Genomic DNA, 17,367 nt, shown 5'->3' with positions numbered 1-17,367 from the left:
CCTTATTACGACTAGCTGGCCGTAATAAAAAAGTAATTATAATTAAAAAGTTTTTTATGTTTTTTATATTTATCCCTTTTATTAAACTAAATAACTTTAATTTTAATAATTAATCTATAAAAATCCTTACGTTTTTCTTTTAATATCGTTATAAAATATAAAATAACGATATTTGAATTTATTATTTAAGTTTTTAATATAATATCGTTTTTTATATTACTTTATTAAAGCGATAATAAGGCGCCTTATAAGGCGTATTTATTATTAAAGCTTTTAATATTATATTAATATTAAATAATAAGGTTATTCATTAGATTTTTATTAACTTTTAATATTTTTCTTTTCATTAAATAAACCGGTTTTTTAATTATTCTTTTTTTAATAATATATCGGCCTCGGCCTATTATAATAAATAATTTTTATAATTTATTAACATTTATATTCATTTAATTAAAATATTTAAATATATTTTCGCCGCTTTATTAATTATTATAATCATTGTTTTTAAATTATATTAATATTTTTTACTTTACGTTAATTATATTAATTTATAAAAACTTAAAAATTATAATAATATAACTAAATATTTAAATTAAAAAAATATAAAAATCAATATATTACAATTTTAAAATTTAAATTTAAAAATTTATAAAATTATCGTCGGTTTTTTAAATTTTAATTTAATTTAATAAAGTTTAAAATTTGTTAAGCCGTCGCTATTTAAACGTAGAGTAGTTAAGTTAATATAGCGTATAGTAGCGGCATTTTTATTTTATTTATATTTTTCAAAAATTAAAATAAAATATTTAAACTCTTATTCGTAATAAACTTATTAAATATTTATATTATTTAAATCGGTATAAAATAAGTTTTAACAATTTTAAAAAAGTTTTTTATTATTAAAACTTTTTAGATTTTAAGTATATTATAAGCCCGAGATTGCTTATATATTTTATATTAATTGAGATAACTAGTTTATTTTTATATTAAAACTTTAATTATTATTAAATATAAAAAGTTAAATAATTATTAATATTATTAATAAACGCTTCGTATTTTTATAAATTTTAAAATAATAAAAATACTCATCTACTTTTATATTTTAAAAAAAAGATTTATAAAAACTAAATTTATAATTATAATTAATAAAGAATATAAAAACGTAGTTTTTATAATTTAAAATACTTATCTTTTTAAAAAATAATTTTATAAATTAATTAAATAAATTTATTTATTAAAAGCGCTTAGGAAATAGGTTAGTAAGCATACCTAAGCGGGTATTATTTTAGCTATACGTAGTTATATATTATAGCTAGCTAGTCGTAATAAGGGTTTATATTAATAAAAGTCGGGGCTACGATAACTCATAAATAATAATCGTCATTAAAATAACTTCAAAAAAAACTATTATTTATAAATAATAAAATAAGTAAAGCTTTAATAATTAATTATAATTTTATTAAATAAGTTTTTAATAAAAATAATTAAAAGCGATCGTAAGATTTAACATAGCTATATAGCGAGCGGGCCATTATAACGAGCGGGCCACTTCTAAATACTTTCCTATTATTTATATAAGTTAATTAAGTTATATCGTACAAAATCAATTAAAATTTCTTATTAACTTCTTTTTTAAAAGTCTCTTAAATTATTTAATATATTTATATATTATATTTAATCTTTTCGTAATTATTATATTATTATTTACGCGATTTAACCCTTTTTATATAAATATTTTTTTAATATATATTTTCGTTTTTAATATTAATAAATCTTTTTTTTATTCGGATTACTTTAGTTTTAAAAATATTAAATAAGTTTTCAAAACGTAATTACATTTTTTTAACTTTTTAATGCTTATTTAATATCTTATTTATTATATAAAGCCCGCGGTATTTAATTTTAATAAAAGCTTATTTATATATTAATTTACTAGTATTTTTAATTTATAAATTAATAATTTTATATAAATATATTAATAAACTATATTAATAATTATAAATACGTTTTTTAAATAAAATAGAGTTTTATATAATATTATATATTATAATTAATATTTTTAAATCTTAAAAACCTTAGTTATTTAAATATAAATTAAATAATATTAACGTTTTTAATTTAAAATCTAAACGGGAAATAACTATTTTTAAATTAAAAAATAAAATTTTAACTTATTTAAAACTAATTTATATATTTTTTTTATTTATTAAAATAAAAAAAACTAATTTAAAAAAAATTCCCTTTTTAATAATATATATAATTTATATTCGTATTATTTTTTTAATTTTTTTATTATATAAAACTTTTAATAAATTAAAATAATTAATATTAAAAAGCTAAAGCTCGTATAATAAATAAAAAACTATATAAAAAATGATAATATTACGCTTTTTATAATAATTATTAAATTTAATTAATTTATAATTATTATAATTATTAAAAATTAAAAGCCGTTTAATATTTTTTATATAAAATTTTATATATTTTTTAAATTATTTTAATTAATCTAAACCGATCTTATTTATAATTTATATATTTTTATTAAAATAAATATATTATTTAGAAGAAAATTAGTTATTAATATATTATAAAAAAAAGTAATATTTATTTTTTATAATAATATATAAAAATAACACTTAGCTATTTATATATATATTTTAAATAATAAAAACTTATTTTTAATTATTAAATTATTTTATATAAAACTTTTTATAACGATTAAAAGTTATAATAATTTTTATATATAAAATTATTCTTATTAAAAAGCCCGTTTTATTAAAATTATAAATATTATAATTATATATTTTATATTTTAAAATCGTATTTCGTATAAAAATAAATTAAATTTAAATAATTATAAAATCTTTAATTAATACTTTTTAATAATTAATTTTATATTAAAAACGCGTTTTTAATTATAATTAATGTTATATAAAGTTTTTTATTTATTATAATTTAATATACGTTACGTTACGTTTATTAAAAAAATAATTAATTATATTTTATATATTATTAAATCATAATAAAAATCTTTAATTAATTAAATTAAAAATTTGTTTAAAAATTACGGTTTTTCTTTAAAAAAATTATTTTTATTAAATTTATATACGTTTTTTATTATAATAATCGGCCGACGTATCGATATTAAAATATTTTATTTAAAATATTATAAATAATAATAGTTTTTTATATAAATAGTTTTAAGTTTTTTTTAATAATTTAAAATATAAAAATAATACGGTTTTTTTTAAAAAAAAAAATTATTATTATATATAAAAGAAAGTTATTATAAAGGGAAAAGGTATAGATAATAATAAAAATAGCCCGCTCGTTATATAAGGATATTATATATATTATTAATAATTTTTTTATTAAAGTCTTTAATTTATATAATTTCTTTAAATATTTTATAATTTATTATTTTAAAAATATTAATATATTAATAATATTTTTATTAATTATATTATTTAAATTTAATATAAATTTAAAAAAAAGCTTATATAAATTTTCTTTATTAAATATAAAAATACTTAATTTTAAATAAAATATATTTTTTTTATTATTATTATAAATTACGTTTTTATTTATTATTATATAATAATAAAAACTATTTTTATAATTAAATAATTGTAAATATAAATATTTATTATATAATAAGCTTTATTTAATTATTTACTATATTAATAATTACGCTCTTTTAATATTTAAAATTTATAAATTAAATTTATCGGTTTTATTTTTTTATTAATTTCGTTTTTTAATTAAAAAAAGCTTTTTTATTTTAATTTTATTATTTTTAAAAATTATTTTAAAATAAAACGAGTTTTATTTTCGTAAATAATTTTTTATTTTTTTATAATTAACCGGTTTTATAATAACTAATTAAAATATAAATATAATTTTTATTAAAATATTTTCTTATTTAAAAATATTATTTATTATATAATTTTTTTTTATAATTTACTTTAAAAATATTAATTTAAAAACTTTTAAAAAAAGCTTTTATTATAATAAAAATTTTAAATTTTTTAAAATATTAATTTTTTTTTTTTTTAATAAGGTAAGTATTATTAAATTAATCGGTTTATAAAAATAAAATATAAACTATTTTCTTAATTAAAATATTAATTTATTATAATTTTAATTTAAATATTAAATGTTTTAAATATTTATAATTTTATATTATATATTTTATTTTATTATAATTATAATATTTAAATCTTTTTTAAAAAATATTTTTATTTATAATATTAAAATTTATTAATTAATTATATTATATTTATAAAAAATAATATATTAAAAATTATTATTAATATTTATATTTTAAATTAAATTTTTATTATTAATTACTTTTTTATTTATAAATATAATTATTAAATTTAATTATAAATCTAATATATTAAAAAAATTATTTAATTAACTAAGTTTAATAAATTCGTTTTTAATTTTAATTTTTAATTTTTAATAAAATATAAAAACTTTAATATTATTAATAAAATTAAATTAAATATTAAAATGTTTAAATTTAATTATATAGTTTTTTATTAATTTAATTTATAAAATTTATAATATATTATATTTAATATATTATTTTTTATTTAAAATTTAAAAAAAAATTTAAAACTATTTTTAAATTTTTTAAAATTAAAAAAAAAATTATATTTAAATAAAATATTTATTAAAAACTTTTCTTTTAAAATATTCTTTTTAAAAAAGTTTAAATTATTTAAAAAAAAATTTTCAAAAAAGATTTAATAATATATATAATATTTTTTAATTTTATTATTAAAAATTTTATAATAAAAATTTAAAAATTTTTAATTTAAATTAAAACTTTTTTTAAAAATTTTAAAAATATTTTTAAAAATAATAAATATATCAAATTTAAATTTTTATTTTTTTTAAAAAAAATAATAATAATATTAATAACGTTTTAAAATATTATTTTTTTATTTAATTAAATATTTAATTTTTTAATATTTAATTTTAAATTTTATAAAACTTTTAATAAATATTTTTTATATTTTAATAATATCGTTACCGTTTTTAATTTAAATAATTATTAATTAAATAATAATAATATTAAAAAAGTTTATTAATTTTGAATTATATTAAATATTTAATTTAATAATATAATTTATTTAAAAATATAAATTTTTATTAAAAAGCGCGTTTTTATTAAAATTATATTTAATATTAAATAGATTTAAATTCTTTTTAATTTAAATAAACTTAATATTTAAAATTTAAAACTTTTTACTTTTATATAAAAATTAAATTAATATTACTTATATTATTTAATAAGTTTTTATAAAATTAACTTATTAAATAAAAATAATTAAAATATTAAAACTAATTAATTATAATAAAAATTAATATTAATAAAAATTAAAATTATAATATTTATAAATAATAATAATTATTAAAATAGTTTTTTAAAATTTCTTTTTTAAAAATTTTAAAATAAAATCTTTTTAAATAATTTATTATAGTTTTATTAAATAAGTTTTTAATAAAAATAATTAAAAATAATTATAAGATTTAATATAAATATAAAATTAATTATTAAAAAAGTTATAAAAATTTAAATTTAAATTTAATTTAAATTTATATTATATATAAATTTAAAATATTATTAAATTAATTTTTATAATTAAAATCGATATTATAAAATCGGGTTTTAAAAAATAAACCGACTTTTATTTTATTAATTTATATTTTAAAATCGTTTATTATTTATTAATCTTTTTTATTATTATATAATCTTTTTATAATTCTTTTAGTTTATTAAAATAATATATATATTTTTATTAATTAATTATATATATAGCGAAATAATTATTATAAAATAAAGAGGTAAGTTTTTAATTTATTATATATATTAAATCGTAATATTAATTATAATAAATAATAATATTTTTATAAATTATTATATTATAATTAAAATAAAACGTTTTTAAATATAAAAATTAAAAATAATTTATATTTTAATAATATAAAATTTAAAATTATTAATTAAAAATTAAAATAAAGTTTTAATAATAAAATATATATTAAATCTTTATTATAATATATAAAATTATAAATTTTAAAATAAACTTTTAAAAAAATAATTTTAAATAATTTAAAAATTTATAAATTAAATATTATATTTTTTTTATAAATATTTTATAATTTTTGTTAGTTAATTTGTTTAATTATTAAATAAATTAATTTACTTATTAATTATATTAATTATTTTATTACGTTAAATATAAAAAAATAAAACTTTTAATTAATAATATAGCTTTTAATAATTAATACATAAATTAAAACTTTAAATAAATAAATATATTTATATTATCTATTATCTATTATAATATTTTTCTTATTTATATATTATTTTCTTTTAAGAAAATTTTTAATTAGCGCGTTTTAATCCGAGACTTTCGATTAGCTTTTTATAAATAAATCTAAGTGGGCCTGATTCGCTAATTGTAGTATGACGATATTGCCTATCTTCTTTTTAATAAATCTAATTATCTATTAGGGATGATCTGTCGTAGGGGTAATGGCTTGAAATGCAAAGCCAGAATTATCCTCATCCCCATCCTCATCTCCTTACCCCTACCTACTTCCATCCCACCACACTGTGTTCTGCCTGTGGTCGTCACAAACCAATGAGAGCAAACGTCCCGTGCGCCCAGCCAAGCCAGATAAGGCCTAGCATCAGAAAGTGTGACTCACACTCACCTTCCGCGCAGGGGTTACGCCTTTTCTGCTTATGGTCGCAGCCGGATGCCATAGAGTACATCTTGCTGCGGTACTCACACTGCACTTTGCGCACCGATACAGCCACTTGCAATGGAACAAGGAACATAGCCCCGCCGTATCTCTCCGACTGCAGGGCTTCGCCGACCGCGCCCTTCGCCTTGTTTGCGTTTCCGGAAGTGCCGTCCCACAACCCCCCCATTTCATTTTTTTGGCCTATTGCTGCCTTTCAGGCTACAAAAAGTCGCTAGTCCCTCCCCTCTCTTGCAAATTGTCACACTCCCTTTCTTTCCTCACCACCATCGAACACCCCAAACTACAACCGAGAAACACACTGCCATAGAGGCCCGCCAAAATGCGTTAAATCATCGTTTTCAGTCTGCTCCCGCTTCAAAGCTTAACAATATTCGGTCCACACCAACAATTCACGACCTTTCCTCATTTCACTCTTCAGCTCAGCCTTTCCAGGTCGATCTGAATTTCACTACGGCTCCCAGCTCTAGGTCAAGTTCCGCCTCCGCAACCATTCCACCCCAAGACTTTTCAGTCTTCATCACGGATTCCCAATCAATATGGCTTCCCTCCAGTTCACCCAGCCTGCCGGCACCCTCCGCGCATCAGCATCAGTTCAGCCCACCCGAACCGTCTCCTCAGCAGGACTTCGTCTTGTTCGATCAACCTCGAACCAGTCAACCTAGACACTTGGTTGCTCACACTGCCCTCGGGCTGAACCAACGCCGTCACTCGTCACATCAACTTAGACAGAACCACCAAGGTCGTGTCCACTTGCAACAGAAGCATCGACTCGCCCAAGTTCAAGCTTCAGGTCCTTTATCACGGTCATCTTCGGTATATTTCCCCGCTCAGCCAGCTCAACCTTACGCCTCGTCCGCCCCGTCGTCTTCAGCGACTCTGAATCGTCGCCAGCGCCCTCCTGTACCTCTATTCACCCAGAGTATGCAGGGTGCAACCAATCAGATGGATCTTCAAGGTACGAATCCTCCTGTCAGTGTCATACCCTGGAACTATACTCATACTCCTCAGCAGATCTCGATCTAGACGACTTCACTGGTTTTGAAGGTGGTGCTTCAACCACCTATTCGTCACCCGCCATGCCTTCCGTATTTGACGTTGGCCCAAATACCCTGGGCACCGTGTCTCCACAGGACCTCCTCATCCAGGAGCCTTTCATGTCTGCGCCGAACTCCACGGCTTTGACTGCACTGACCTCGCCGTCTATCTACAATGAGTCGCCGGATTTCAACGATGGCTACGATGTCTCCCCCAGCTTTGATTCTGGCGACTTTGGCGCCGCAGATTTTGACACCGGCAGGGGTGAATCTTGGTTTCCCTTATTTCCCCAAGATTCTACAGGCGTTGCGAAAGAGAGCGTTGGAGTAAAGGACGCTCAGAAGACGCAAACTGATCAATCTCCTGCTCTGAACGGTGACGACCTTGAGGTGGTGGAGTTCAGTTCTTCATCAGGTCGCCGGAAGTCCGTAAATTCTTCCCCAACCAGCTCTATTCGTCATTCTTCGGTATCCGGTGTGAATTCCCGCCGACGCGACAAGCCGCTGCCTCCTATCATTGTCGAGGATCCCAGCGACACAACCGCGATGAAACGCGCACGGAACACCTTGGCTGCGCGCAAGTCTCGTGAGCGCAAGGCGCAGCGATTTGAAGATCTTGAGGAGAAGATTCGCAAACTGGAAGAAGAGCGGGACCACTGGAAGAGTATTGCTTTGGGTCAATCTTGACTTAATTTCTAAAATTGTCGTGGCAAATACGAATGAACTGGGGGGATCAACATCACGTGTCTTTTCTTTCGTTTCCACTCTTGTCCTATTGCTGACTGTCTTTTGACAGTTTCGTTCCTTACGAGTGTAGTTGAACCAATATTTTTCACGTATTTCTAATGCATGTGAAATCGTTTCTGACGAATGTTCCGTACAGTTCCAATATTTGCTGGTACATGATTCCCAAAGTGACTCAAAGTTGTACTCTATGTGATACATGGAACATTTGATCCTAATGTATGGTACGAAAATTCTCATGCGATCGTGCCAGCCTATGGTGAAGGCTGGAGGCAGCAAGGCAGCCGACTATCCGCGGACCGAAGATAGGGCGGTGCACGAGTTCAGCCAACAGCCACGACCTCCAGGTCCTGGCTTGTAAGCCGACTTTCATAGATGTCTAGCCTGTCTAGCAAGCCCAACGATGGTGTTTGATCGTTGACATTTGGAGGTAATGGTCAAAATCCCACAAAGTCCGTCGTGGCGTCAAAAATGTCTGTTAAAGCGTACGAGCCTCTGGACACCACCTAGTGGCTCTTATTGGGGTCCAACTCAGCTCGGCAAGTGAGTCCAGCGGTGCCGAAAGTCGTCTTCTACGGAAACATTCAAATAGACATCGGATCGAAGCTTTGCCAAAGCGATAATTGCTCATCTGGATGAGATGGTTGAGTGATGCCCAGCATCACCCGTGCCCACAAATCAATTTTCTACTATCTGCTCGTCGTTCACGCTGGTTTCGAGGATCTCATTGTTGATGATGTCCTTATTCCCATCTCGAAAGTCCTTCATGAGAGACAAAAACCTGGAATTTTTCCATTTGTCTCCTTGTTCATGTTGAACTGACTCGAGGATCTGTCTTGCCGCCTCCGAAATATCCGAAAAGGATTGGCCTTGTTCTGCAGGTTCGGGTGTGCCCTCATTCGCTTCGTCGAGGCGTAGGCGTTCCAAGTCCAACACGTGGTCCGAAAGGCTGGCTCTTGTCGCTACACTGATGGCATCAATTTCATGTCCCGAGAGGCTACCAGATACCTGTTGGGTTATAGCAGCTGTGGCAGCGACTCCTTCGGTTCGTTGTGCCCCGTCCTGGACGGAAATGTGTGAAGCAGAGGTTGTAGCAGTATCTGCACAACCGTCGAGGGCATCTGTGGGTGATTGCGTTGCGGCTCTCGTTTGTTGCTCTTGTTCCAGTTCCATCGCAAGCTGTTCCATGATGGCGTCCAGGTCCTCCATCCGCCCGTCTCCGTGGGCCGCCATCCACCGATTCATTTCGAGATCAAAATCAGCCTCGTTGCTTTTCAGCCCGTGGTTTCTGACGGGAGAAGAACTGCCCTGAGGTCCGAACAACCATGGTCTCGATTGCGATCCCATTATGTCGTGCGTAAACCCTGCTGCAGGTGCTGGGTATTGTGAAGAAGAATATCCTGGTGCGTAAATACCAGCACCTGGCGATGCCTTAGAAATTGCTGCAAAATCTTGCGCCCAACTTGACGCCCGCGGTGGCGACGTGATAGACCCTTTTGGCTGAGAGGTTGCACGTGCGGCTGTGCTCGGGATCTGAGACGCAGACTGGTAGGGGTTGGGAGGGAGTAGTCGGCTATCAAGAGCCGCTGGCGCGTGTGACATTTGCAGGCCTAGAGAGAAGTTTGATGTCGACAAATCATAAGTTTGGGGTATGTTTGGAACTATTTGTGCGTTTACGATGGAGTCACGGAATTCCCCAAAGCCTGCTTGAGCCGGCGCCAAATAGGGTTGATTTGTAGACCGAAAGCCCTACGATATTGTTAGAGAACTACGTGTCCCAGAGCACAAGGACAAGAGGGGATGCCTTACTTGCTGCAAACTAGGTGCACTGGAAAACCGATCTCGGTGCAGGCTTCGATCTTGGACGCCGTGGTCAACGAGGCTCTTAAACGGCGCGGAGCCGCTGCAAGAACTGTCGGCCATGATGGGGAGGCGGTAAATGTTCTTGCGGATCACGCCGTAATGAAGTGACTGGCCGAATCGTATGAGATTAGGTGTGCTAAATCAACAAGACGTATTATAAATATTACGAGGAACGTCGAATTAATTGTAGTCGCCCCAAGGCGATGAGCGGCAGTGATTGGGAATGATTAAACAAGCATAGGCCAAACCGATTACCTCGGCATCGGCTTATACGTGCCTCTGCGTCAGCACAGCACCGCTCTCCCGGCGCGGGGTGGATGGGCACGGCGGGTCTCACGTGTCAGATTATAAACGATAACCCCAGGCGTCGATTTGCTTGGAGACAAATGTCACGAGGCTTGGGTCACGGGATTCTTCAGCCACCGCCTACTTAACGTGGAAACACATATCCCTGTCCTGCAATACGGCAACGCATCGTAAGCCGGATTGGATCTCTAACCTGGGCGAACTAAGACCAGCTGGGAGCTCCCGAATACCTTAGGTGGCACTTAAAGTAGCACATGCCGTTCGCCAAACAACATATACCTAGCTCTTGATTCCCTTCGTATCAAACCATATCTGATGCTTTGATTGAGCGCAGACCTCGAGTAAACAGATCAGCTATTTCTCTTCACAATGGTATGACCTTCCCTGATACACTTCATATTTCGCCTCGCTTACTTGGCCTTTTGACGCAGGCGTCTGCCCAGGTCATATCGAATTCTGGTCACGATGACATGATTGTAAGTGTCTCCTGAGTCTTGCTCTGCATACGCCATTGCTCGGTCTTTATCCGAATGCGATAAGATAATTGTATCATCGACCACTGCACCATTAATACGATGCTCCTTTCGACTGGCAAGCCCATACTTATCCATCACGTTCGGTCAGGCTAATATTTCTCCACTTCCCATCGCAGCACGATGCCGTTCTCGATTACTACGGACGCCGCCTCGCGACATGCTCAAGCGACCGAACCATCAAGATATTCGAAATCGACGGGGACTCTCAGCGGCTTGTTGAGACTCTGAAAGGGTATGGATTGCACGCTGGAGACATTCAATAACGTGGGTCTGCTCCTCCTGCTGACTCTGTTGCAGACATGATGGCGCAGTTTGGTGCGTTTCATGGGCGCACCCCAAGTATGGAAACATCCTGGCCTCGGCAGGCTACGACGGCAAGGTCTTCATCTGGAGGGAACAAAACAACCAGTGGCAGAAGATTTTTGATTTCGCCCTGCACAAGGCCTCCGTCAACATTGTCTCGTGGTCTCCGCACGAGTCTGGCTGCCTCCTGGCCTGTGCCTCCTCGGATGGCAACATCAGCATTCTCGAGTTCCGCGACAACAGCTTCGACCACATTACCTTCCCTGCCCACGGACTAGGCGTTAACTCTGTCTCCTGGGCCCCAGCTACAGCACCTGGAAGCATCGTCAGCAATTCTCCCGGTCCTGGTTCGGCTGGTGTGAGGCGATTTGTCACCGGCGGCTGTGATAATTTGCTCAAAGTATGGGGTTTTGACTCGGCGTCGCAGTCTTACAAGCTGGAGCAGGAGCCTCTTGCCGGCCACACAGACTGGGTTCGTGATGTCGCGTGGTCACCGACGGTCCTGCAGAAGTCCTACATTGCTTCAGCCTCTCAAGACAAGACGGTTCGCATTTGGACATCAGATTCGTCGAGCGCGGGACAATGGAACTGCAAGGTTCTTAACTTTGACGCCGCTGTGTGGAGAGTCAGCTGGTCTCTGAGCGGCAATGTACTCGCGGTCAGCGGAGGCGACAACAAGGTTTCGTTGTGGAAAGAGAACCTCAGAGGCGAATGGGAGTGCGTCAAGAGTATCGAGGAGTGATGCAGACGTCCATGTGGCGTCATGGGCAAGGCGTTCGCGGCAAAATAGGGCATAGATGGACCATGAAGCGATTGACCTCGTGTATTTGATGTCGTTTTGGAGCTAATATGTCCTCTTTCCACTTTCACAATTCCCCGTTCCGGATGGTATGAACTTGTCCACCACGCCAATATCACTAATGCACCACAGATACCTACTATGAATACGAAGTAGTGTGCTTCTGAATTGATATAGTTGTTCCTCTGCTCTTTGGACCCAGTTCTTTCTACCTTTACAGTAGCTCGAACTGGTCCTAAGCCTATGATAAGGTCAAATACACCTGCACCTCCCAGACGAGCATCGCTACCGTGGGGCTGCAAAGAAGGGTGGGTCGGGAAAGGATCAAACCGCTGCAGCATCTGGCGATGACGTTAGAGTAGGGGCGGCTGGATAACTCGTTGAGGTTGACACATTGGTCGTCTGAAGGGCATATATCTCCCTGTTGAATCCGATGTCATGAGAAGGCTGTCCTGGTTATCCCAGCCAAGTCCCGCCGGGCAGAAGTAGTTGTGTGGGCAGCTGCCAGTGCATGCGTTGCTTGAAACATCAGTGATTGCTGTCAGCTGGCTCTGTAGGCTCCCCAATCGAGAAACCCGTGTTGCATAGCTTGTAGCTGACAGGCTGGTCTCGATGGCCTGGGGCATGGCAGTCATGGGACAAACTGTGGACAACAGAGCTCTGGTGCTACTCACAGCTGCCACAGAACCTGACAAGGGGACAAGGGCTTTTGAGCCATCAGGTGTAAACTTGATATCCGATGGAGCAGTGTGCGCCTGGAAAGATAGTATCGAGGCCACGTGAATGGAACTGCATGCTGTATCGTTTAGGGTACTGATGAGGTGAGGGTGAACTGGTCTCCTATTGTCATGTCTTCCCGAACCCTCGGTTGACCAGATAGCAAAGCAGTTTGATATCCGTGATTACCGTCTTAATCCTTGATATAACCACTGAGATTTGAATTCCTTGGCAGTATTGTCAGTGTGGATATCAATGTCGTTCCGCTCTAACTGGTCCGCCGAGTTCTCAACAGTCCATATGCCGCTAACGACGGGCTCTTCCGCCACGCCGAAAGAGTTCCGGAGCCCCCACTCTGGAAGGATTCCCTGGGTTGCGAGGTTGACGGGCGTTGGATCCTTGTTGAGACTCTCAACGTCAAAAGCGCGAAGCTGGGAATGCTCAGTAGGCTATCTGTTCGCAGCCTCGTCAATGTTGGACGCGCTGCCTCTCGACACCAGGAGTGTGTCAGGGTTCTTATTGGATAGAAGTAGTGACCGGGTGGTAAGCTCCGTATTGCTCATATTCGCTATAAGGGTCTGACTCCTGTCGCCGACAGTAGCGGCATAACCTTCATAGGGCCAGGAATGTACCTTGTCGGCAGTCGAGGCGTACAGACTCTTGCCATCGGGTGAGAGAGCTGTTCCGTGGTTGACCTTTCAGCGGCCGGAACCATCGCAACAAGTAAGCTCGCTACGAGAATTCGATTTCCAGAGAGTCATACGTTACCTCTGGAGAATCAATAAGTGCCCGGTCCTTGGACACGGACGAGCAAGTGCCGCCATCATCAGTCAGCTTCAGATATTTAATCCTAGACGTAGTATCAACAACCAGAAGACCCCCCTGGTGGTCGAAAAGAAAACTTTCATGACGAGTGAATCCATTCGCAACTCGATGGAATGTCCAGCCGCTGGCAACAATCGGCGGGGTTGAAGTCACCTTCAAAGTATTTCGGCACTCCTGGGCCAAGACTGCGAAGCTTTGGGTAGCAGCAAGGATACGCACAAAAAGTAACAAAGTCATGTTGGAGAAAGTTGGCAGGGAAATGCGGAGATAGAAGAGCCTGGTTTAGAGATAAGGCCGGATCTGAGGCGGTTCTCGAATGGTATATAATACAGCAAGAAGAGGCTGGCGTCACCTGTTCCTGACGGAAGATCACCTCGTTCTGTAGCGGGGTTCTGCAGCGAAATTTAGCTTGGACCGACGGTTCAGCCAAGGAAGGATGCTAGATACTTTGCTGTGGGCGAGCTTGGCTAGGATTTGGAGCTACCTAACGTAGTGTGCGGGACGACTTCAATGATGATGAACATGGAAGGGATACTATGTGTCATAAAACGCGGGAGACTCTGTCTCTGTACAACGCATTTTAAGGTGTTCGAGGCGTAAGGCACTCTGCATCTACTTTACTACTAATATTCGGCGACCCGCGGCTTTGGGATTCGGGAAACGAAGCCAACATGTAGCCTAAGGACGCGATGATAGGCGAGGACAAGTTGGATGACGAGGACCTAGCTGGTTGACCGGTCGATCACATGGCTGACAGTGCGCGAAGTAGCCGACACAGATAGCCCAACTTCAAACTTGGCCAACCAACGTGCCAACTTATTAACAAAGGCGTGGCAACATTATATGCGCTCCGCTGACCCCTCGGTCGTGTCGTTGTTCCCGAATACCTTGGGCATTTCTTGCTACCCTGTGGCATCATAGCATGTCTATGGACTCGGTACTTCGATCATGAAGGCACATCGCCTGATCAATAATCTGCCAATATTCCCTTGACAAAAGGGCGAGGTCACAGCGAGGCCATCATCTAGTGGACTCTCGTAGACGTCAACGGTTTTTCTTAGAATTAAGCCCAGATGTGTCTATACAAGAGGGAAGGCATTATATTGATTATAAGAGAAATGTCCCACTGGCCGGCCCTCACCTTGGCCAAACGCACCTATGAACACGCTGAATACTAGCATTGATTAATATCGCCGTTGATAATGAATGTCACCCTACGCATGACCGGCAAAGCCTAATAAGTGTATCGCGTATGTGCTTGAAGAAGTAGACGCAAGGAAACCAAGGTTTTACCCACGAAGCCAGGCTGCGCTCGCCGCCACACCCGGTCCCGACTTCTCGTCACTCAAATAGTGAAACCAAGCCTATCGGCCTCATCGAAGGCCGATGACACTCATTTCCAGGGTCCAAACGCGCCTGATCCAGACCTTTAGCTTCCCCTCGACGCCCTCAACATTGTCAAGCTCCACACCTTCCCACCAGCAGCGCCTCGCAGGCTTCCTCCAGAAGAGAAGCAGCTTTTGCGCCATGCCAACAGCATTACTGCCCATATCGTTGCCCCTAATGTCGCTTCGTAGGCGTGCCAAAGCTAGACTGCAGACAACCGCCTTATTCGGTTCTCCTGCTCTGTGACCCCAGTTGTCGTTATGGTTGAATCCTCTAATGAACAATTAGCTCCAAGCCCGGGTCCGGCCAATGCAACGCCGGGAAACTTACCCCGCTGTCAACATTTCGATAAGGTGAGCTTCCGTAGTGCCCGGCTCATCACTGCGCTTCAGACCTGAAAAAATGCCCGTCTGTTGAAGCAGGGCTCTTCCGGCAGCTCTCTTGACTTCCATCATCTCAGGCTGCGCGATATCGGCCCGCGGGGGTATGACGTAGAAGTCGAGATCCTCTCTCAGAACGATGATGCCAGCTCTCTTCGACGAGTCATCTCGCGAGCCCATTGGGTCTCCCGTCGCAGAATCCTCCTCCTGAGAGACGCTCGGCGAGGCGTCAACAGGTATCGACTGTGCAACGGTGCGGAAAAAGTCCAGCATATACTGCAGAGATGCTGGATCATACTACAGGTAGTGGTCAATAATCATCATGCACCATGTAGATTGTGGTCCGGCGAAGATACTGGGCTTACGTCTACTTGCACTGCATCGCCCTCTGTGAATCCCCCCATATGGCCCTCGGGGAAGAGGCCATTGGGGAACAAGGATAGTAGGACGAATTCAGGCAGTGTTAAGAGTTCGTCCCTCGACAGAACAAATCTGGTGCCCCTGCAAACAACGAAGATTAGCGTCTACAGTAGAACATAGTGTCGAAGCAATCCCCACCGAAGGTCCATGGCAATTGTCTCGTCGGCGCCAACATCTGTTGTCACGTTAGTCTTTGGCTGGATCGTCCTTGTGAAGTAGGAACTCACCTCCGATGGCATTGATGGGCGGGCCTCCCTGTTGCACTTGGGTAATAATACTCGACGCGCCTCCGGCGGTAGCCATTAGAAAGGCGAAGGATTGGAGTGGACTGGGTCCCTCCGAGTATGCGGGGGGTGGTTCGGCGTTGTCGTCCTTTCCGGAAGAGCCTCCTTTGGTGTCTCGGGGAAGCGCACGCTTAGTCTCGGCGAGAGCGTGATCAAAAGAAGTCGGAACCGATTGTTCTGTAGAGAAATTCGAAGCTAGGGATGCATACGACGGCGCAGCAGGGAATGATCCAGCGACTGTGACTGGGATCGTGGAGCGGATGCCGTGGGCAGGTTCGGGGGGGTTTTCGAATGAATCGCACGCAAAAGAGAAGGGTGGCAGCCGGGGAGTCGAGGCTTCGGAGGAGGGATACTGAGGAGGAGGCGACTGTCCACAGAGGCTGGATCCTCCTGCGTCTTGTGTTTGGTCTTGTTGGGCCTTTGCTGGTAGCTGAGGAGAATCTTCTTCTTGTAGGGCGGTGACTGTAAGACGGGCGGACACGGGTTGCCCGTTCCTGACGTGTTGTGAGCCCGGCAACGTGATGGCGGTTTCGAGAGGGTGTTGAGGATCAGATCGTAGCTAGATACAACGCAGTGTGGCGGTTCGGCCTGTCAATAAGGTAGCCAGTCGCAATTGAGGGCATCTATTGAGAGGCTTTGTTTTCAGGCGCGACGGAAAAAGCTATATGAATGATTCGTCTGAAATGAAGCTTCTAGCACAGGTTCTGATAGAAATTCCAATGACCAAAGTGGTATGCGAAGGGCAGTCGAGATAGAGAAGGAGTGCGCGACGATATACGTGCGAAAGTACTGTCTGTTCAGTACAACGAGAGACGGCGAGACAAAGGTCGCCTTGCGAGTGCAGGGGTGGCAGGCGTATCTTGGGCCTAGGGGAACCAACCAGTAGTTGCTCTTGAGTGTCTGAGCAAATGGCGGATGGGAAATTGGTCGTTAGGGGGGCACTTTGATGAGTTAGGACAAGCAGGGGGAGGGTGGCGGTTAATA

The 17,367-nt window shown here is 36.1% G+C and overlaps 4 protein-coding genes across 4 annotated transcripts; 2 read left to right on the top strand and 2 right to left on the bottom strand.

Moving 5' to 3' along the window:
• Positions 1-7,322: 7,322 nt before the first annotated feature.
• CORC01_10163 (bZIP transcription factor) lies at positions 7,323-8,507 on the top strand (the record flags this gene model as incomplete). Its single annotated transcript, XM_022621792.1, has 3 exons — positions 7,323-7,418; positions 7,516-7,741; positions 7,798-8,507. 3 exons carry the CDS (start codon positions 7,323-7,325, stop codon positions 8,505-8,507), a joined length of 1,032 nt encoding a protein of 343 aa, XP_022471692.1.
• A 735-nt stretch (positions 8,508-9,242) lies between these two features.
• CORC01_10162 (uncharacterized protein) lies at positions 9,243-10,487 on the bottom strand (the record flags this gene model as incomplete). Its single annotated transcript, XM_022621791.1, has 2 exons — positions 9,243-10,313; positions 10,374-10,487. The coding sequence occupies 2 exons, from the start codon at positions 10,485-10,487 to the stop codon at positions 9,243-9,245; spliced, it is 1,185 nt and encodes a 394-aa protein (XP_022471691.1).
• A 615-nt stretch (positions 10,488-11,102) lies between these two features.
• CORC01_10161 (protein transporter sec-13) lies at positions 11,103-12,314 on the top strand (the record flags this gene model as incomplete). The annotated part of the gene is made up of 4 exons (XM_022621790.1): positions 11,103-11,105; positions 11,165-11,209; positions 11,386-11,501; positions 11,567-12,314. The coding sequence occupies 4 exons, from the start codon at positions 11,103-11,105 to the stop codon at positions 12,312-12,314; spliced, it is 912 nt and encodes a 303-aa protein (XP_022471690.1).
• A 2,972-nt stretch (positions 12,315-15,286) lies between these two features.
• CORC01_10160 (uncharacterized protein) lies at positions 15,287-17,006 on the bottom strand (the record flags this gene model as incomplete). Its single annotated transcript, XM_022621789.1, has 6 exons — positions 15,287-15,539; positions 15,630-15,976; positions 16,045-16,180; positions 16,238-16,274; positions 16,327-16,877; positions 16,951-17,006. 6 exons carry the CDS (start codon positions 17,004-17,006, stop codon positions 15,287-15,289), a joined length of 1,380 nt encoding a protein of 459 aa, XP_022471689.1.
• Positions 17,007-17,367: the final 361 nt, after the last annotated feature.

Source organism: Colletotrichum orchidophilum (assembly GCF_001831195.1).
Source record: "Colletotrichum orchidophilum strain IMI 309357 chromosome Unknown Scaffold_98.1, whole genome shotgun sequence".
NCBI classification, from domain to species: Eukaryota; Fungi; Ascomycota; class Sordariomycetes; order Glomerellales; family Glomerellaceae; genus Colletotrichum; species Colletotrichum orchidophilum.
Note: the sequence above shows the minus strand (reverse complement) of the source record. Positions and strands in the feature narration are given on the sequence as shown.